Source organism: Vitis riparia, chromosome 12 (genome assembly GCF_004353265.1).
Source record: "Vitis riparia cultivar Riparia Gloire de Montpellier isolate 1030 chromosome 12, EGFV_Vit.rip_1.0, whole genome shotgun sequence".
Classification (NCBI taxonomy): domain Eukaryota; kingdom Viridiplantae; phylum Streptophyta; class Magnoliopsida; order Vitales; family Vitaceae; genus Vitis; species Vitis riparia.
Window position 1 is genome coordinate 14,962,700 of NC_048442.1, and position 23,297 is coordinate 14,985,996.

Sequence of the window (23,297 nt, forward strand, 5' to 3'; positions counted from 1 at the left end):
ACCATAATTCTGTCAATAATTTAGGGTAGTGGTTATTCTTATGCCTTGCCATTTTTTGGAACATTGCACACGGAACTGAGGAAAATCAACAAACTGTAATCAATCTAGTTTAAGTACACTCTTATTATTGCTTGAGGTTCTGAACTGCTTTTTGCTTCCTCAGCTCCTCATTGTCAAATGGAAAATGGGGCCACTGCACTGCTTCCCTGGCCTGAGCTGCCCTGCCTGTCCGATATGAAATAAACTTTGATGGTTCCATCTAGTACATTACTGAGACCTGGTTTCAACTTTCCAGTGTTGTTTGGTAACATGTCCTTACTGCTCTTGGAGGGTCTTGAGAAATTTTAGGCATTTTTATGATACTGAATTTTCTGTTTTAAAGGCTGGAGGACTAATGGGCTCGGATATTGATCTTTTTGGGAATTTTGTAGTTTTTTAAAATCATAATTTCTTTTATATTTTGAACGTTAATGATCATTGACTTCAAAATTTTCGACTCCATGAATATATTCATATAGATAATAGTGTGAAACTATTTAAATCCTGACCTGTTTTTGTGTGATCGAGAAACTAAGGAAATTTTTAGCCGCTTTATTGGACAAATCTGTCGGGTGAAACTTTGTCATGAAGGGTCACGGTTCACCATTGATGAAAGACCATGCCTAAATTCAAGATGGGTGGATCTCTCACTCAACTACAAACCAACCGCTGTAATCTTTGACCTAGTTCTTGGCAAAGACCCAGAAAAATGGAGAGATTCTTAGAAGAGTATCAATTTTTTTTTTTTTAAATAGAAAATAAAAAATGTATCAAACAATATCTTGATTGCAAAGAACTTTTAAAGACATAAATAATTTTTTTATTCCGTAAAAGGATTTGTAATTTCAATTTTATATTAATATTAAATTAAATACAATTTAAAATTTGCAAAAAAATAAGAAAACAATTTTATAAATAATAATTAGTAAAATATGAATGGCATTTTTTGTGTTAAGAAAATAAAGATAAAATATGGATATTAATATTTCAATAAGGTATAAAAATTTTATTTGAAATGAATTAAAATAATAAGGACAATTGAAGAGAGAGGCAATGCCGGTCATTTAATAAATAAAGATTTTGCTTAATGTCGACTCCCGTAAGCCTACGGAGACGACTTGACTTGTGGCTGAGATTTTTATTATTAGTAACAAGGACACATGGAGGGGCATGTTCTGAGATAGTTTAAAATTTGTGGGCAGACTGGCCTACTGGGTTACTGTCAAGTGTCAATGCACATTAATCAACATTGCTATATTAGAGTACGAATCCTGCCTGTGAACCCTCATCCCTCCCATTTGCTTTCTTTGTCCATAGAAAATATGGGCTCAGCTTTGTATCTCTTCATGTTCATGCGCTTTCTCCTTTTACCCTCATCTTTTTATCTAATGGTAACCAATGCTTCCTCTGCTATGCAGCACCCACTGTGCCATGGTAGTGAGAGTTCTGCCTTGCTTCAGTTCAAGCAAAGCTTTTTGATTGATGAGGATGCTTCTGATGATCCTTCTGCTTATCCAAAAGTTTCAACGTGGAAATCCCATGGAGAAGGAGAGGAAAGTGATTGCTGTTCATGGGATGGTGTTGAGTGTGACAAGGAGACTGGTCATGTCATCGGCCTTCACCTCGCAAGTAGTTGTCTCTATGGTTCTATCAACTCCAGCAACACCCTCTTCAGTCTCGTTCATCTCAGTACGCTTGACCTTTCCGATAATGATTTCAATTACTCTGAGGTCCCACATAAAGTTGGTCAGCTTTCAAGGCTTAGAAGTCTTAGCCTCTCTGGTTCTAAATTCTCAGGCCAAATCCCATCGGAACTCTTAGCATTGTCCAAATTGGTTTTCCTTGATCTCTCGAGTAACCCAATGTTGGAGCTTCAAAAGCCTGGCTTGAGAAATCTAGTTCAAAACTTAACCCACTTAAAGACACTTCATCTAAAGCTGGTGAACATTTCTTCAACAATACCTCATGAGTTGGCAAATTTATCTTCATTGACATCTCTCATTTTAAGAGGATGTGGACTGTATGGTGAATTCCCAATGAACATTTTTCGGCTTCCAAGCCTACAGCTTCTTAGTGTGAGGTACAATCCAGGTCTGACCGGTTATTTACCTGAATTTCAGGAAACCAGTCCCCTAAAAATGTTGTTTCTTGCTGGTACAAGTTTTTCTGGTGAGTTACCAGGTTCAATTGGGAGGCTTGTTTCTTTGACTGTATTGGACCTCGACTCATGCAAATTCACAGGGATGATCCCATCTTCACTTAGTCACCTTACCCAGCTGTCTATTTTAGACCTTTCATTTAACCTTTTTAGTGGCCAAATTTCTCAATCCTTGACCAGCCTTAGCTCATCGTTGTCTATACTCAATCTCGGAGGCAACAACTTGCATGGCCCCATTCCTCAGATGTGCACCAACCCAAGCAGTTTGAGGATGATCGACTTAAGTGAAAATCAATTCCAAGGTCAAATCCCAATATCATTGGCCAATTGCACAATGCTCGAGCAACTTGTTCTCGGAAACAATCAAATCCATGATATTTTCCCTTTTTGGTTAGGAGCTCTCCCACAGCTACAGGTTCTTATTTTGAGATCCAACAGATTCCATGGTGCAATAGGGAGCTGGCACACCAATTTCAGGTTTCCCAAGTTGCGCATTATTGACCTCTCTGACAACGAGTTTATAGGTGATTTGCCATCAGTGTATTTCCAAAATTGGGATGCCATGAAACTTGCAGATGCAAACCGCCTCAAGGTCATGCAGGCCAATCAAACGTTTCAAAGCCCAGGGTATACGCAGACTTTCAAGTACATGTACACAATGACAATGACAAACAAAGGCATGCAGAGGTTTTATCAGGAAATCCCTGATACTTTCATAGCAATTGATTTCTCTGGCAACAATTTCAAAGGACAAATTCCAACCTCCATTGGGAACCTCAAGGGACTTCATTTGCTCAACCTTGGCCGCAACAATATTACTGGCCATATCCCATCCTCCCTGATGAACCTAACACAGATGGAGTCATTGGATCTTTCCCAGAACAAGCTCTCAGGAGAGATCCCTTGGCAACTAACAAGGATGACATTCCTCGCTTTCTTCAATGTGTCTAATAATCATCTTACAGGGCCTATACCACAAGGAAAACAATTTGCAACATTTCCAAATACTTCCTTTGATGGGAACCCGGGGTTGTGTGGAAGTCCTTTGTCAAGGGCATGTGGAAGTTCTGAGGCATCACCACCAACACCTTCATCCTCTAAACAAGGTTCAACTAGTGAATTTGATTGGAAATTTATCCTAATGGGATACGGAAGTGGGCTAGTAATCGGAGTTTCAATTGGGTATTGTTTGACCTCATGGAAACATGAATGGTTCGTGAAAACCTTTGGAAAGCGGCAAAGAAAATGGACAAGGAATGAAAGAAGGGGGCACAGAGGCTGTATTTATCCAACCAAAAATTCCTAGTAAAATTTCTTAATCTATGTATATTGTTTGCATTGTTGGACTTCTTTCTTCATTTCTTTTTCCTTTTTAGTCATGGTGTTACTTCAACTTGTGTCTGTGTTGACGAATGGATATAAAAACTGCTCGGGTTTCTTATTATGTATAGTGTAGCGATCCAACTTGATTATGGCTTGTATTGAACTGCAAATTGAAGGTGTTACTCTCATCACTTCTTTTAGTATTCCTTTTTCCTTTTATCAAGTCACATTGGTGGAATATGAAAACTCTTGCAATGTGACAATCCAAATGGAGAAAGAAGGGAAAAGAGAGACATATATATTAAATGGGAATTGTTTTTAAAAATAGTTTTTGAAAATTGTTATATGATGTATTTTAATACAAAAATTCAAAAATTTGTTTAGAAACTTGAAATGTTCTTAATCTATTTTCTATATTTTTAAATATATTTTTAAAATAGCTTTTATTTATAATGCTTTATTTTTAATCACTTTATAATTATATAATTGTTTAAAAAATAATTGAAAATATGAAAAAATGTTTTTCAAAAATAAGTCACTTTTTGTTTTTAAGATATTAAACTATTTTCTATTTTCTAATTGCCAAACATGTTTTTCTTCTTTTTTTTTTTTTCCAAAGAACAAAAAAATGTTTTAAGAAAATAGTTGTCAAACATATTCTAAACCATCCAACCACAATTTTCTCGGGAGATTTAAATCTGTGTTTCTAGTAATGCTTAATTTCTTCCATTTTTTTTCTTTTTATTCTACGGCTATTTGATTTCTCTCTTTTTCCTCTTGAAACTTTTTGTTTTGTTGAGTAATAAGATGATACTAACAATGCAAGAGGCTTGTGGCCTGTAATAAAATGCAAATGCTAGTTTTATCGTTTCATTTACCTTCTGTTTCTCTTCTCCCATGGGGTGCAACAACCAGAAGTCTGTAAAATTTATATACTAGAAGTAATGTGACTACATTGTATTTATTATTTTTTTTTTCTAGCGAAGAGGTAAAAATGGACATTGGCATGGCTTAGAATTAAGAGTCTTTTATATATAACTAGTAGTAGTATAATGAGCCACCAAGGATGTAAAAATGCTTGGTGGTTTATATTTATGCAGCAATATTGCAGATTGTAATCAACCACAAACTGAAGATCTTAGTTATTTGGCTCTTCTACAAAGGTCTTTTGCCTGTCTTAATATATGGCACTTAAAACTTTACGATGGAACTTAACCCCTTGATTCCAGAGTAATTAAAATAAAGAATCTTCTGTTCTATCAAAAAAGCTTCTTGGGCGTGAAAATCCGTCTAATTATTTGTCCTTGTTGAGAAGGTGAGAGGAAGAGATATCAACTATTACCCTATGTTCGGTTTTGTCTTCAAAAACAACCTTACCACATCATTTTATAAATCTTCTTTCCAGAAACTTTAGAAAGGATATGACACACAATTAAACCTTTTGGATATGAAGTAAATGGGAATATTTATTTGAGTTAAGCATAATTTTTTTTATCAGCTAGATGATTTTGTTTAAAAAATGAATATTAATTATGAAAAAAAAATTGATTTAGAGAATGCTGAACCTTTGTCATGGAACACAGATGAGCACATCCTTGACATATCATGGATTAACAGTTCAATCATTTAGTCGATCCAAACAGAATTTTCTCTTTCCCAAATAGACTTTCATACACGGTGCTACTTTGTCCATTTGCTGAAGTCTTTTGCCGTTCTCTTCACGTCATGACTCCAAATGGAGACAGCTTCATTTGGAGTTTTTCATATAAGGCCCAGCATTCTTAAATGAATTTTGGCCATTCATTCAGCATCTCCAAAGAGGTCAAGGACGACCACTATTTTTGTGATTAACTAGCTTTCTGCAGTCTCATCACTTGTGGAATTTGGGCTCCACCAGAGCTTCTATCAAGTCACCAATCGGAGAGAGAGCAGGTTCATCAGCTTAAGCCAATGCAGGTCATATAATAAATGGAGATTTTTATTAGTAACAAGGAGTCATGGAGGGGCAAATTCTGAAACAGATTAAAATTAATGGGCTGACTGGCCTACTGGGTTGTTTTCAATGCACATTAGTCATTACTATATACCAAGATCATTGGCCAATTGCACGGTGCTCGAGCAGCTTGCTCTTGGAAACAATCAAATCGATGATATTTTCCCTTTTTGGATAGGAGCTCTCCCACAGCTACAAGTTCTTATTTTGACATCCAACAGATTCCATGGTGCAATAGGGAGTTGGTACACCAATTTCAGGTTTCCCAAGTTGCGCATCATCTACCTCTCTAACAATGAGTTTATAGGTGATTTGCCATCAGAGTATTTCCAAAATTGGGATGCCATGAAACTTACAGATGCAAACCACCTTAAGTACATGCAGGCCAATCAAAAGATTCAAATCCGGAGTTATACGTGGACTTTCAATTACATGTACTCAATGACAATGACAAACAAAGGCATGCAGAGGTTTTATGAGGAGATCCCTGGTATTTCATAGCAATTGATTTCTCAAGTAACAATTTCGAAGGACAGATTCCAACTTCCATTGGGAGCCTCAAGGGGCTTCATTTGCTCAACCTTGCCAGCAACAATCCTACTGGTCATATCCCATCCTCCCTGGGGAACCTAACACAGTTGGAGTCATTGGATCTGTCCGAGAACAAGCTCTCAGGAGATATCCCTTCGGCAACTAACAAGGATGACATTCCTTGAGTTCTTCAGTGTTTCCCACAATCATCTCACAGGACCTATACCACAAGGCAAACAATTTGATACATTTCAAAATGAGTCATACCAGGGAAACCCAGGATTGTGTGGAGGTCCTTTGTCAAATAAGTGCAGCATCTCTAAATCATTACCACTGTCACCTTTAACCTCCAGACAAGCTGAAGATGCCAAGTTCGGAATCAAAGTCGAGTTAATGATGATATTGATGGGATGTGGAAGTGGGCCAGTCGTGGGAGTAGTTATTGGGCACACCTTGACCATAAGGAAACATGAATGGTTTGTGAAAATTTTTGGCAAGAGGCAGAGAAGGGGGGAATAGGAGAGGACATTGAAATTAGATGTAATAGTGTATTGTTGTGATTTCCTATATAATTTCTTTATGAAGTGTGGGTAAGTATATTGTATGTAGAGAGCTTTGATGATTTGCCTATAGGTACTTGCAAGTCGTTGTTATGTAACAATTTGTGACAAATTTGCGTGTTTCTACTTCGTCTCTTTTCTTCAAATTTGACTTGCTCCAAAACATCCTCCATCTCTATCTTCTCACCTAAAAATCTTGCGACAAAGAGGCAATTGAGGTGCTGCAAAAATCTCAGCAGTGCAGAGATGTCAAATCTCGAATAACAAACAATAACATCAACACCAACCACTGCACACAAAAGAAAATGAAGATTAAATTTCCTACAGACGCGTTGTGTTTCTTATGATTAAACTCAATGGAGCTCCAAAAACCCGACCTCAGAAACCTTGAAACTCTTATTCTACTTTCAAATGACTTGAATGGCATATTGGAGCTGGGCATATGTTTCTTAAGCTCAAAAAGCTAACAGGCTTATCTGATAAAAATTTGGATTGCATGAAAGTTGCTGTTGATGTCAACAAGTTGGCATACAAACAAGCAAGCACAGATCTTTCTATACAGCAATTCAGGTTATCTGACAATTACACATACTCGATGACAATGACAAAGGCATGGAGAGGGTGTTCAATAAGATCCCTGGTATCTTCAGAGCAATTGATCTTTCAAGCAACAAATTCAAAGGAGAGATTCCAATACCCATTCGGTACGCAATTGAATGTCTTGTATTTGAAGATGATAACGGTTGATAAATGACTCCAAACAGGATTTTCTCTTTCCCCATTAGACCTTCATGTTGAAATATTAGGAATGCTTTCCTTATATCATTCTTTCCTTATATCATTTAGTGTTGAGATATTAGGAATGTTTAGATATTAGGAAAGTTGAGATATTAAGAATATTGAGATATTATGAATATTGAGATATTAGGAATATTGAGATATTAGGAAAGTTGAGATATTAGGATATTAGTTGTTATTTCCTTATATCATTCTTTCTTTGTATCATGTTTTCCCATTCTTAGAATGGCGATCACCCTCTATATATACTCTGTACATGAACGAATGAGAAATATTAATGAAAAAACTATTATTTATCAATTTGAAGATGGTATCAGAGCCATGGAATTGAAATCCTGGATATTTTATCGCTATGGTAGTCCGACAGTGATCAACCATCCTAAGACAAGCCTTAATATTGATAAGTCAACCTTCAAATGCACTCACTGCAATAAGACTGATCCCACCAGTCTGGATATCCCACAATTTCAAAGCAACAACTCTTGGTATGACCAGGAAAACAATGAGGAACCGAGTGTTTGAACCATGGACCTTTAGATCATGTTTAGGCTATCACCACTTTGTTATTAATGATAATAATCGTGATCAACGGAAGAAGGATTCCAAGAAAACCTCAACTACAACTATTGCCGAAATAAAAACAAAGGCTAATGTTGCTGAGAAAGCCTCTGCATTGGTAGCCGCTACAGATCATGGTGGTAAGTTTCTAAATACTTTTACACCTGTTATTAATAGTGCATGGATAATTGATTCTGGTGCTATAGATCATATGACTTTTGATTCTAGACAGGTTTCACCCCTTAGACCTTCCTCACAAAAAATTGTTTCCACAGCCAATGGTAACACAACCCCAGTCATTGGGGAAGGATCCTTAACTCTTACTGATACTTTGAATTTGGATTCTGTTTTAGTTGTTCCATCTCTAGATTACAATCTTTTGTCAGTTTCTCAAATTACTGCAGCCTTATCTTGTATTGTCATTTTTTGGCTTGAATTTTGTGTGATTAAGGACATCCAAACAAAACAGACGATTGGTTGTGGTATTAAGCAGGGAAAACTCTATTACTTGGACTTGCAGTCAAAGGATTCAAATAAGTTGCAACAAGCCTTGATGACAGATGGATCTGAGGAGGAGAAGAAAAAGTCTGAAATTTGGCTGTGGCATCGACGTCTGGGACATGCTTCCTTTGGTTATTTAAAAAAATTGTTTCCTAGTTTGTTTGCAAAGAGTGATATTTCTGGTTTCCGTTGTGATATTTGTGAATTGGCTAAAAGTCATCGTGCTTCATTTCCGTTAATTTTGAATAAAAGTCCGCTTCCTTTTATGGTTATACATTCTGATGTTTGGGGCCCATCCAAAGTCCCAACTTTGAGTGGCTCACGTTGGTTTGTTACTTTTATTGATGATTGTACCAGAATGACATGGTTATGTTTGATGAAGACCAAAGATGAAGTGAACTTATTGTTTCAAAATTTTCATAAAATGATTGAAACTCAGTACAATGCAAAGGTTCGGGTTTTGCGTAGTGATAATGGTAGAGAATATCAGAGTTCTGATCTTTAAAAGTATTTGGAAGAACATGGCATCATTCATCAGACTACTTGTTCCAATACACCCCAGCAAAATGGAGTCACTGAACGAAAAAATCGGCACTTGTTAGAGGTTGTTCGTGCTTCCTTGATAGCAGCAAAAATATCGATATCTTATTGGGGAGAAGCAATCACATCTGCCACATACTTGATCAATCGGGTACCTTCTAGCCCAATTAACTTTCAAACACCTCTCCAAGCTCTTACTAATGTCATAGTTGCCCCAACTGTCCCAAATCTACCTCCTCGTGTTTTTGGTTGCATGGCATTTGTGCATCTACACAAACACCAACGCACCAAGTTAACTTCTCATGCATTGCAATGTGTGTTTGTTGGATATGCATTGCACAAAAAGGGATATCGATGTTACCATCCTCCAACTCGACGAATGTTTATTACAATGGATGTGGTGTTTCATGAAGATTCCATGTATTTTTCATCTGAGTCTGAACTTCAAGGGGAGTACCATAAGGAAATTCAGACTCTCGATTATGATTATCATATCTATGAGGAGGATGAATCTGGACAATCTGAACTAGTGAACCAAGAAGCCGATGAGTTGGATATGAGTGGTCAACAATTTGGGTCCGAAGATGTCTTCACTGAAATACCAAACCAATCGTCGTCTGCTGAGGGTGTTCTTAATTTGGAACCTGATCCATTCATAAAACGGTTACCACACCGTCATAATAGAGGTATTCCTAAACCCACATATGAACCTGAATTGTCTAACAAAGTCAAATATCCCATGAGCAAGTATGTGTCTAACCATCGTTTGTCTGGATCAAATAAGTCATTTGTAAATCAATTATCTACTGTAGTTATTCCTAACAGTGTGCAGGAAGCCTTAACTGATCCAAGGTGGAAAGCAGCTATGAATGAAGAGATGAAATCATTGCAAAAGAATGAAACATGGGAACTCGTAGAATGTCCACCAGGGAAGAAGCCAGTTGGGTGTCGTTGGATCTATATTGTGAAGTACAAGGCAGATGGTAGTATTGAACGATTTAAAGCAAGACTGGTAGCAAAAGGGTACACTCAAACTTATGGAATTAACTACACAGAGACATTTGCACCTGTAGCTAAGATCAACACAATTCGAGTATTATTATCTTTAGCTGCAAACCTAGATTGGCCATTACAACAGTTCGATGTGAAAAATGCCTTTCTACATGGCGAGTTATCTGAAGAAGTATACATGGATCTTCCACCAGGATGCATGGTGTCAGAAAAGCAATGTCAGAAAGTGTGCAAATTGAAGAAGTCATTGTATGGGTTGAAGCAATCCCCGAGAGCTTGGTTTGGAAGGTTCACAAAGTCAATGAGAGCTTTTGGCTATTGTCAAAGTAATTCAGATCACACTTTGTTCCTGAAAAAGCAACATGGTAAGATTACGGCGCTCATCGTATATGTGGATGACATGGTAGTTACAGGAAATAATCCTGAAAAAAAAAAAAAAAAGCTCTGCAAAATTATCTATCTAGAGAATTCGAAATGAAAGATCTAGGTCCTCTGAAATACTTTCTTGGGATTGAAGTTTCTCGATCAAGTGAAGGAATTTTTCTATCTCAAAGAAAGTATGTCTTAGATCTTTTACAGGAGACTAGAATGTCAAGATGTCAACCTGTTAATACACCAATAGAAGAAGGTCTGAAATTGTGTGTTGAGTCTAATCAAGTATCAACCGATAAGGGAAGATACCAGAGACTTGTGGGGAGATTAATGTACTTAGCTCATACAAGACCAGATCTTGCTTATGCATTGAGTGTAGTGAGTCAATACATGCATAATCCTAGAGAGCAACATATGAATGCAGTCATGCATATTTTGAGGTATTTGAAGAATGCTCCTGGGAAGGGAATTTTGTTCACTAAAAATGTTGATCATCAGAGTATAGAAGTATATACTGATGCTGATTGGGCCGGTGCAGTGGATGATAGGCGATCTACATCTGGTTACTTTACCTTTGTAGGTGGTAATCTTGTGACATGGAAAAGTAAGAAGCAGAATGACGTCGCCTGTTCAAGTGCAGAAGCGGAATTTAGAGGTATGGCTCTAGGACTTTGTGAGACATTATGGCTAAGACTCCTCTTACATGATTTAGGTTACCTATCTAGGCAACCAATCCGATTGTTTTGCGACAATAAATCCGCATGTGACATTGCTCATAATCCAGTACAACATGATCGTACAAAGCATGTCGAGGTGGATAGATTCTTCATTAAGGAAAAGTTGGATGATAAGATTGTGGAATTGCCTAAGATTCGATCAGAAAATCAATTGGCCGATATCCTCACCAAAGCTGTCTCAAGTCAAGTGTTCTCAAAATTTTTAGACAAGTTGGGCATGTGTGACATCTATGCGCCAACTTGAGGGAAGTGTTGAGATATTAGGAATGTTTTCCTTATATCATTCTTTCCTTATATCATTTAGTGTTGAGATATTAGGAATGTTTAGATATTAGGAAAGTTGAGATATTAGGAATATTGAGATATTATGAATATTGAGATATTAGGAAAGTTGAGATTTAGGATATTAGTTGTTATTTCCTTATATCATTCTTTCTTTGTATCATGCTTTCCTATTCTTAGAATGGCGATCACCCTCTATATATACTTTGTACATGAACGAATGAGAAATATTAATGAAAAAACTATTATTTATCAATTTGAAGACTTCAAACACGGTTCTTCTGTCCATTGGAAGAATTCTTTGGCCAGCCTCTTCATGTCTGCCACCTGAGCTTGGAAAAAAAAGTGAGCTTGACTCCGCCAGTTTGCAGAGACTACTTGAAATGTTACTATGCCCCCTTCTGCAAATGAGCTTTTTATTTATTTATTTAGACTTTGAAATTTGCCTTCAAGCTCCACTAATGACTTGAGGGACACGTCTATTATGGCATAACAAGGCGTTCTTCATCACTTCCGGAAACCATTACACAGGACTTTTCTCCTATCTATAAAAGCTCATTATCCGATTCCTACTTTAATCAAGAGTACTGGTAAAGTGACTGAATTGAATTATGGGGTCAATTTTGTATCTCTTCATTGTGATGCGTTTTCTCCTTTTATTCTCGTCTTTTTATCTAATGGTGACTAACTCTTCCTCATCTATGCAGCAGCCACTGTGCCATGATAGTGAGAGCTCAGCCTTGCTTCAGTTCAAGCAAAGCTTTTTGACTGATGAGCATGCTTCTTATGATCCTTCTGCTTATTCGAAAGTTTCCATGTGGAAATCCCATGGAGAAGGAAGTAATTGCTGCTCATGGGATGGTGTTGAGTGTAACAGGGAGACTGGTCATGTTATCGGCCTTCTCCTTGCCAGTAGTCATCTCTATGGTTCAATCAACTCCAGCAGCAGCCTCTTCAGTCTTGTTCATCTTCAAAGGCTTGACCTCTCTGACAATTATTTCAATCACTCTCAGATCCCATATGGAGTTGGTCAGCTTTCGAGGCTGAGAAGTCTCAATCTCTCTTATTCTGGATTCTCTGGTCCAATCCCAAGTTCATTAGTTGAACTAGTAAATCTTCGCTATCTTTCTCTACGAGGAAATTACTTGAACGGGACGGTTGACCTCAACATGTTAAAGAAGCTCAAAAATCTCACTTATCTCCAATTATCAAACAACATGTTATCATTGCTTAGTTAAAACGATACCAATGTTACTCTCCCTAAACTCAAGATTTTAGGATTGGATGAATGCAACCTAACCAAGATTCCTGAGTTTCTGCAGAACCAAGATAAATTGGAGGTGTTATGCCTTTCTAATAACAAAATTCATGGTCCAATTCCAAGCTGGATGTGGAACATAAGCAAAGAAACCCTAGTGACTCTAATACTTTCTGGTAATTTCCTTACAGGCTTTGAACAACTTCCAGCTGTTCTCCCATGGTCCAGGATGCACATTTTAGACCTCAGTTCTAACATGCTGCAAGGGTCACTCCCAGTTCCTCCACCATCAACCTTTGACTATTCAGTCTCTGGAAATAAACTGTCTGGACAAATTCCACCTTTGATCTGCAACATGAGTTCCCTTAGTTTGCTTGATTTGTCTGGTAACAGCTTAAGTGGCAGGATACCCCAATGCTTGACCAACCTTAGCTCTTCCTTGTCTATACTCAATCTCAGAGGCAACCACTTGCATGGCTCCATTCCTCAAACATGCACCGAAACAAGCAATTTGAGGATGATCGACTTAAGTGAGAATCAACTACAAGGGAAAATACCGGGATCATTGGCCAATTGCATGATGCTTGAGGAGCTTGTTCTCGGAAGCAATCTGATCAATGATATTTTCCCTTTCTGGTTGGGCTCTCTTCCGAGGTTACAGGTTCTCATTTTGAGATCCAACCTATTTCATGGTGCAATAGGGAGACCCAAAACCAATTTTCAGTTTTCCAAGCTGCGCATCATTGACCTCTCTTACAATGGTTTTACAGGTAATATGCCTTCAGAATACTTCCAAAATTGGGATGCCATGAAAATTGTGGATACAGATAATTTGACCTATATCCAAGCAGATCTGGAATTTGAAGTCCCACAATATTCATGGAAAGACCCTTACTCGTTCTCAATGACAATGATGAACAAGGGCATGACAAGGGAATATAAGAAGATCCCTGACATCTTAACAATCATTGATCTTTCAAGCAACAAATTCTATGGAGAGATTCCGGAATCCATTGGGAATCCCAAGGGGCTTCAAGCACTTAATCTTTCCAATAATGCTCTTACAGGCCCCATCCCTACATCCTTAGCAAACTTGACCCTGCTCGAGGCCTTGGACCTTTCTCAGAACAAGCTATCAAGAGAGATACCTCAGCAGCTAGTGCAGCTCACTTTCCTTGAATTCTTCAATGTGTCTCATAATCATCTCACAGGGCCTATACCACAAGGAAAACAATTTGCAACATTTCCAAATACTTCATTTGATGGGAACCTAGGATTGTGTTCCTTTGTCAAGGGCATGTGGAAATTCTGAGGCTTCACCACCAGCTCCATCAATCCCTCAACAAAGTTCAGCAAGTGAATTTGATTGGAAAATTGTAGGGAGAATTGTGTTTTGGGCCCAAAAATTAACATTTGGTCCATATATCATGCATATTTAAGCCCAAGACCCAAATAAAGTATGAAAATTAAGATAAAGATATTGTCCTTCATTAATCCCTAAAATACCCTTAACCCTTACATAAGCAAAAGCGAGTGTGAATTTCAATTTTTTTGTATTTTTTTTTTTCCTTTTTCTATTTCCTATCAAGTATTACTTATTTCTAACTTTTTTTTTCTTCCAATCTATATTTCTATTTTATGTCAAATAAAAAGTAATAATGTTTTTTTGTTTTTCATTTTTAAAGATATTGAATCTTTTTGCTCTTATTATAAGCAATGATAAAAATTTGGGATTTTTCATCCAAATATTTTTTTATCTTTTTGTATTTATTTTTTAGCTTTATTTTTTATTTTAAATTTATATTACCCTTTTATTTATATTTTTATCTTATTTTTAATTATTTTTTATATTTTCTACATTAACCATATTTAAAAAAAAAAAAATTGACTATCACTTCACTCTATTATATATATATATATTGAATCTTTTTGCTCTTACTATAAGCAATGATAAAAATTTTGGGATTTTTCATCCAAATATTTTTTATCTTTTTGTATTTATTTTTTAGTTTAATTTTTATTTTTTATTTTTTATTTTTTATTTTAAATTTATATTACCCTTTCATTTATATTTTTCTCTTATTTTTAATTATTTTTTATATTTTCTACATTAACCATATTTAAAAAAATTAAAATTGACTATCACTTCACTCTATTATATATATATATATCCTTTTAGCTTTTTAATTTTTAATGTTTTTATTTTAAAAAGATAAATTTATTGAAAAAAATAACTAAGATATGAAGTTTTAATATTATATTAATAATTTTTCTTATCTAGATATACTAATGCAAAGTATTTTGATTCACAACAAGAAAATTGTCAGTACAATTTTTTAGTAAAACTTTAGAAATTAAATTTCAAATAAAATAAATTATATAAAATGTTATCTAAAAATTATTGAAAGTGGTATTTATTTATTTTTATTGACCGTCAAACTTCTCTAATTTTTTACTTGAAAGGTAATAGAATATGTTTACAAAAAAAATTAGTTTTTCATTTTTTAAATAAATGAGTATAAATATATTTAAAAAATTAAAGATAATCTTAGTAAAAAATTTGATAAATATGATTATAATTTTAAATATAGATTCATTTGGATAAAATTTCACAAAAAAAAAAAAAAAAATAGTGGAAAGAAAGAACATTGCTAAAACTACAAAAACAAAATATGCAATTACAAAAATTTGATGATGAAATTTTAAAATAAAATTCGAAACAATTCTTGAGTGAGAGAATTTGAGTGGGGAAAAAATATTTGAGTGGAAAAAAATGGGAAAGTTTTTCAAAATCACTTGAAATTCTGAACAAAAAATAGTCTTGTACACCCTTGTACAATTAATAAATTTGTTTTGTACAATTAGTGTAATACCCTTGTACAATAACTCAAATTTCATACATCATCTCACGAATATCTGACAATAGGTCGGTTAACCATGTTTGCATTGATTTGGTTTTAAAAAAGAAGAAAAATTGTTGTATAATATTGTTTTACAATCATCATAAGTGATGTACCTATTAAAATGACCATATACAAGTTAAATAAAGTGCATGAGATGAATGTATGCTTAACCAATGTGTGTAAAAAATGTCATTTATCATCGGTTAGGGAAAATAAACAAATAAGTTTTTCAAAACCACTTAAAATCCTTCACAAATAATAGTCTTGTACATCCTTATACAGTTAGTATATTTGTCATGTACACTTAGTGTAAATACCTTGTACAGTGACTCAAATAAAACGTTATTTTATTTTATTTTCAATGCAAAATATAATTAAAAATAAGATAAAGAAATTACTTAAAAATTATTATTTAAGCCAAATTTATTTATTTATTTCCTTTTATTTTTGGAAATAAAGAAAAAAGAATAAAAATATATATTTAACCATAAGAAATATGAATATAAGATCAGTTGAAATTTTTCAAATTTATTTATTTATTTTATTTTATTTTTGGAATTAAAGAAATAAAAAATTAAAAATTTATTTAATCATAAAAAATATTGATATAAGATATGTTAAAAAAATAGAAATAACCCCAAATTTATTTACTTGTTTCATTTTAAATTAGAAAGTAATTTATTTTAATAGATTAAAATGTGCACAATTGATTTATTACTTTGTTAATTGTGGATATATTAAAGTTTTCTATTAGACCAAAAATAAATAAAGAAAATAAAATTAAAAAGAGTAATAAATATATATAATTTAGTTATTTAATTATTTTTCATATAAAAGATAGTCCCACAAAAAACACATAATTGATCAATTTCTTTGTTTAGTTGTAAACATATTATTTTTTTTTATTATTAAAATAACTAATGGAAAAAAAATAAAAATGGATAATCAATGAATAAAATTTAATTCTTTTAATTATTTTCATATAAAAAATAGTACTAAATAAGGTTTTCAATTTTTATTTTTTAAAATAGTTTTCATTTTTTAATTAAATGTTTTTTCAAAAAGAAAATATAAAAAATATAAATCATATTACTATTTTTTAGAAAGTATTTTTTAAAATAGTTTTTGAACATAATTTTTCTTTATTTATAATTTAAAATAGAAAATAATGTTGATTTTCAATTAGTTATATAAAAATTTTAAATAATGAAAAATCCAAATTGTTAAAATAGAATTATTATGGCTGCATGAATAGTGGTGCAATAAAGACAAAAAAAAAAAAAAAACTTATGTAAAAAGTCATTGGATATTTTAGTCCATCACTATTTTATATCCTTAAAAGGTAATGTATAGAAATTTGAAGGATATATTAGTCTTTTAACATCTCATATCATTTCCATCAATTATGGAAGTTATATGGACCAAATGTTAATTTTTGGGTTCAACTGGGTCCAAAACACAATTCTCCCCAAATTGTATTAATGGGATACGGAAGTGGGCTAATAATTGGAGTTTTTGTTGGGTACATCTTGACCTCATGGAAACATGAGTGGTTTGTGAAAACCTTCAGAAGGAGGCACCAAAATGGAGAAGGAAGGCAAAAAGAGGGCATAGAGGCTGAGTTTATCCAACCACAATTTCCTTGAAAGGTCTCTTGATCTATGTATATTGCTTCCATTGTTGGGTTTCATATTTCCTTTTTTCTCTTCCTTTCCTTACTATGTCGTGGTGTTTTGAACTTTTGTTTCACTTTTCATCGGTGAGTGGACTGAGGTCATGTAGCATGTATATACTCATGGCTTATAATATTGAACTACAAACTGAATGTTGTTCAGTCTCATGAGTTTTTTTATCATCATTTCCTTCTTTTATGAAATTGTGCACATTAATATGAACTTCAGTAATTTATATATTAGAAGTGATGTAACTAGCTGGCTTGCATCTATTAGATTGGTCTTTGTACCTCAAAAATGAAAAAGGCAAAATGATAGCTGCCTTCTATTGGAGTTAAAGCTATTTTATGGGAAGTTGAGCAGCAGTCCAAGTCCCTTAAGGCTGTTCTACTTGCAAACCTTAGGGTAGTTTGCTGAGTAAAAATATGCCTAGCCATCTACATTAACCTTAGAAGTTATAATTATACTCTTCCTCAGTACCACCAATACTTTGAGATCCCACATGGAATCAGCCAGCTTTACGGGCTGAGAAGTAACTTCTTCCCAATTCTTCAGCCACATCATGTTAAAAGTCTATATTTGATAAAATTTAATATTTATTACTTAATAATTTAAGTTATATTTAAGTTAAATTGTTCTTAAATTGTTAATTTAAAATTTATTATTCATTTTTTTCTTTAAGTATTAAGATTATTTAATAAAATTAACTTAAAATTTATTTTAAATTATCAAATTGACATATTTATCCTCATTGATTTTAACTTATATTTATTTTCATTAATTTTAAATAATAAATTTATTTGTAAAACATCTATATTTAAAGTATTATAAATATATAATATAATTATAAAATATTTATTATAAAAAATGAATCATTGTAAAATCATAATTCTAAAATATATTACCATTAGTGCCGGCAAACAAACAAAAAAAAATTGATATTAAAATTAAGTTAATCATTTTGACTTAATACTTAAATTTAAAAATAGTTTTAAGCTATAAAGTTTAAGTTACTTTACTAAAAGTTAAATTATTAAATCATGTTAAGTCATTAAAATTTGCCAAACACCCTGATAGTCCCATCTAAATTGGCTTTCCTTGATCGAACCACGTGTTGCAGCTTCAAAATCCTGACCTAAGTAATATGGTTGTGAACTTAACCCATCTGGTTGTGTCAAGGACAGGTGGAATTATATGCCCATATTGGGTTGCTAGCACTGCAACTTGAGGGTGACTTTTAACTGTTCCAGTTCTCTCTCCACAGGACTTGGGATCCTGGTTATAAAACCCCCCATCAGGCACAAGTTATTCTCATCCACGAGCGTGGTAAAGACAGAGAAGATGGGAGTCATCTTTGTATCTTTTCATGTTGATGCGCTCTCTCATTTTATTCTTATGTCTCCAACCAATGGTGGCTAACTCGTCCTCTTCCATGCAACAGTCACTATGCCATGCTAGTCAGAGCTCCGCTCTGCTTGAGTTCAAGCAAAGCTTCTTGATCGATGAGGATGCTTCTGTTGATCCTTCTGTTTATCCAAAAGTTGCAAAGTGGCACGCCCCAAGGAGAAGGTAGGGATTGCTGCTCATGGGATGGGGTTGAGTGTGACATTGATACTGGTCATGTGATTGGTCTTAACCTTGGTGGCAGTTGTCTCTATGGTACTATCAACTCCTCCAACAGCCTACTACACTATTGAAATTGGCTGTCCTTGATCTCACGCTAAATCCAATGTTGCAGCTTCAAAAGCCCGGTCTGAGAGATCTGGTTCAGAATTTTGCCACCTAAAAATACATTTCTTCTACAATTCCTGAGACCCTGGCAAATTTATCTTCTTCGATATCGCTCCTTTTGAGAAGATGTAGGCTGCATGGTGAATTCCCCATAGACATTTTTAGGCTACCAAGCCTACAGTTTCTTAGTTTGAGATACAATCCACACCTAACTGGTTATTTGCCTGAATTTCAAGAAACCGGTCCCCTAAAAAATTTGTATCTTGCTGGTACAAGTTTTTCTGGTGAGCTACCTGCTTCTATTGGGACCCTTGGTTCCGTAATTCAATTGGATTTGAGCTCATGCAATCTCACAGGGTTTGTTCCAACTTTACTTGGTTACATTACCCAGCTATCCTATCTAGACCTTCATAACAACCATTCTACGAGTCAAATCCCACCTTCCTTTGGCAGCCTTACCCAACTAACCCATTTGGACTTTTGGTAGACAACAACGAAAATGTAGAAAGAAGAGCAGACGGGGAAATAGAGATTGAATGTATGCAAACACAATTTAGATGTATGTATCTATTTTGTATTATTGTATTATTTCTTTTTCATTTTTTGGCCCTTCTCGTTGGTTTTTAACTTGTGGTTTTGTTGGGTAAGTGGGATGAGTTAGCACAACTCTGTAGGATGTAAAGAAGCTTGGGTGGTTTATATTTAAGCACCAGTACAACTAGCTTGTGGATTGTAATCAACCCATAACTGTAGATCACAGTTTTATCACTTCTTTTCATCATTATTTCTTTCTTTCATCACTTTGCCGCTCTGCAAAAGTCTTTTGCATGTATCTTCTTGACTTTTGGCACTAGAAACTCTACAATGATCCACCAACTTCTTTGTCCTTTTCTTAAATTTGTTGAAAACATGTGAAGGAGAGCTAGACTCAACGTCAGCCAGAACCTTGCATAAGACTTGAATTACAAGTTCTTTCTTATCCAAGAGTGCTAAAGTAAATTAGAGATTATGGTGTCATCTGTGTATCTCTTCATGCTGGTGCACTTGCTGATTTTACTCTTATGTTTTCATCTGATGGTGACAAACTCTACCTCTTCTATGCAGCCACAATGTGATGATAATGAGAGCTCTGCCTTGCTTGAGTTCAAGCAGAGCTTTGTGATTGCTCAGCATGCTTCTGATGATCCTTTTGCTTATCCAAAAGTTGCAACTTGGAAATCTGAAGAAGGTAGTGATTGCTGCTCATGGGACGGGGTTGAGTGCAACAAGAACACTGGCCACGTGATCGGCCTTGACCTTGGCAGCAGTTGTCTCTATGGTTCTATCAACTCCAGCAGCACCCTCTTCCTCCTTGTGCATCTTCAAAGTCTCGATCTCTCTGATAATGATTTCAATTACTCTAACATCCCATCTGCAGTTGACCAGCTTTCCAGTCTAAGAAGTCTAAACCTCTCCTCTTCCAGATTCTCTGGCCAAATCCCATCTGAGGTCTTAGCACTGTCCAAACTGGTTTTCCTTGATCTCTCACAAAATCAATTGAAGCTCCAGAAACCTGACCTAAGAAATCTAGTGCAGAAATTGATCCACCTAAAGAACCTTGACCTCAGCCAAGTGAACATTTCTTCTCCAGTACCAGATACCCTGGCAAATTACTCTTCCCTGTCATCCCTGTTTCTCGAAAATTGTGGATTGTCTGGTGAATTCCCCACAGACATATTGCAGCTTCCAAGCCTACAATTTCTCAGTGTGAGGAACAATCCAGATCTGACAGGTTATTTGCCTGAATTTCAAGAAACCAGTCCCCTTAAGTTGTTGACTCTCGCAGGTACAAGCTTCTCAGGGGGGCTCCCAGCTTCAGTTGATAACCTTTATTCCTTGAATGAACTGGATATCAGCTCATGCCATTTCACAGGTTTGGTTTCATCTTCAATTGGTCAACTTTCCCAGCTAACCCATCTGGACCTTTCCAGGAACTCTTTCAGGGGCCAAATCCCTTCTTCCTTGGCAAATCTTTCCCAACTTACGTTCTTGGAAGTATCTTCCAATAATTTCAGTGGTGAAGCCATGGATTGGGTTGGTAAGCTAACAAAACTCACTCATCTGGGCCTTGACAGTATCAATTTGAAAGGTGAGATCCCCCCTTTTCTTGCAAACCTGACACAACTGGATTATCTAAGCCTGGAGTTTAATCAGCTAACTGGTAAAATTCCATCTTGGATCATGAACTTGACCCGATTGACATCATTAGCTCTTGGGTATAACAACTTACATGGTCCAATTCCAAGCTCAATATTTGAACTAGTAAATCTGGAAATTCTTTATCTACGTTCAAATGACTTGACTGGCATATTGGAGCTGGACATGCTTCTTAAGCTCAAGAAGCTTACTCGACTTGGTTTATCAGATAACAAGTTATTGTTACGAACTGACACCAGTAGCAATGGTACTGGTCCCAAGTTTAAGGTTTTAGGATTGGCTTCGTGCAACTTAGGCGAGTTCCCTCATTTCCTGAGGAACCAAGATGAATTGGAACTGTTAAAGCTCTCAAACGACAAAATTCATGGGAAGATACCGAAATGGATCTGGAACATAGGTAAAGAAACCCTTTCACTTATGGACCTTGCTCACAACTTCTTAATAGGCTTTGAGCAGCCTTTGGTTGTCCTTCCCTGGGCTAGTCTAATGTATCTGGAGCTTAGTTCTAATATGCTGCAAGGATCACTCCCTGTTCCTCCGTCTTCCATCTCTACCTATTTTGTGGAAAATAATAGATTCACAGGGAAAATTCCACCATTGTTCTGCAACTTGAGTCTTCTTCACATGCTTGATTTATCCAATAACACCCTAAGTGGCATGATTCCTGAATGTTTGAGCAACTTGAGTAACTCTCTATCTGTACTAAATCTACGAGGCAACAACTTTCATGGAGCCATTCCTCAAGCTTTTGAAGTAGGAAGCAAATTGAAGATGATTGATTTGAGTCAAAATCTGTTAGAGGGGCCAGTGCCAAGATCATTGACCAACTGTACTGTGTTGGAGAGTCTCAACCTGGGAAACAATCAGATCAGTGATACTTTTCCCTTCTGGTTGGGAGCCCTTCCAGAGTTACAGGTTCTCATTCTACGATCTAACAGATTCCACGGTGCAATAGGGAAACCCAGAACCAATTTTGAGTTTCCCAAGTTGCGCATCATTGACCTCTCATACAACAGTTTTTCGGGTAATTTGCCATCAGTGTACTTCCTAGATTGGATTGCCATGAAAAGTATTGATGCAGACAATTTCACATATATGCAAGCAAGTTCAGGTTTTGCTACCCAGACTTACAAGTTATATGACAACTACACATACTCAATGACAATGACAAACAAAGGCATGGAGAGGGTGTATGAAAAGATCCCTGGTATCTTTAGAGCAATTGATTTCTTAAGCAACAAATTCAAAGGAGAGATTCCAACCTCCATTGGGACCCTTAAGGGGCTTCATTTGCTCAACTTTTCCTACAACAGTCTCACTGGTCGCATCCCTACATCCTTGAGAAACTTAACAGAGCTAGAGGCACTGGACCTTTCTCAAAACAACCTCTTAGGAGAGATCCCTCAGCAGCTAACAGAGATGACATTCCTTGGGTTCTTCAATGTTTCTCACAATAATCTCACAGGACCCATACCTCAAGGGAAACAATTTGATACATTTCAAAGTGATTCCTATGAGGGAAACCCAGGATTGTGTGGAAATCCTTTGATAAGGAAATGTGGAAATCCTAAACAAGCATCACCACAACCATCAATCTCTGAACAGGGTCAAGACCTGGAGCCTGCCAGCGGGTTTGATAGGAAAGTGGTGTTGATGGGATATGGAAGTGGGCTAGTCTTTGGAGTGATTATTGGATACATCTTTACCACAAGGAAACATGAATGGTTTGTGAAGACTTTAGGACAACAACAACAAGGGAGAAATTGAATTAGTGTGTGACTATATTGTTTCGTTCCCTTTTTCTTTCTTTGAAATGTGGAAGAAGCAATGGACTAGTATTAATATATATGGAATGGTTAAAAAGCTATGGTGATTTGCGTGTAAGAAGTAATGTAACTAGCTTGTCATTTTAAAGTATTAGTTGTAATGTGCTGTTGTGACACCAAAAGCTTAGACATGAATTTTACTAAGTAGCAAAAAGTATGAACATCAATATGAATACATATCAATGCTCAAGAAAGCAATACAATTGACTGCAAAAACAAACAATACCAGCTATGGGAAACCAGAGCAGAAAAAAGCAATTAAGGTGCTGCTAAAACTTCAGTAGTGCAATGAAGCTAAATCCTCAAT

At 35.4% G+C, this 23,297-nt stretch overlaps 2 protein-coding genes and 1 pseudogene across 2 annotated transcripts in view; all 3 read left to right on the forward strand.

Annotated features, from left to right (window-relative positions):
• Window positions 1-6,229, forward strand: part of LOC117926004 (receptor-like protein 6) — a 32,087-nt gene extending 25,858 nt beyond the window's left edge. Inside the window, exons 5-6 of the mRNA XM_034845097.1 lie at window positions 1,458-3,477; window positions 6,015-6,229. Coding sequence (XP_034700988.1) covers window positions 1,458-3,477; window positions 6,015-6,229 — 2,235 coding nt within the window. The remainder of the gene's footprint in view (window positions 1-1,457; window positions 3,478-6,014) is intronic.
• Window positions 6,230-12,080: 5,851 nt separating this feature from the next.
• Window positions 12,081-17,210, forward strand: LOC117926005 (annotated as a pseudogene).
• A 2,376-nt stretch (window positions 17,211-19,586) lies between these two features.
• On the forward strand, window positions 19,587-23,071 carry LOC117926178 (receptor-like protein 7). Its single transcript, XM_034845256.1, has one exon. It carries the CDS (start codon window positions 19,977-19,979, stop codon window positions 22,929-22,931), a length of 2,955 nt encoding a protein of 984 aa, XP_034701147.1. The 5' UTR covers window positions 19,587-19,976; the 3' UTR covers window positions 22,932-23,071.
• The last annotated feature ends 226 nt before the right edge of the window (window positions 23,072-23,297 follow it).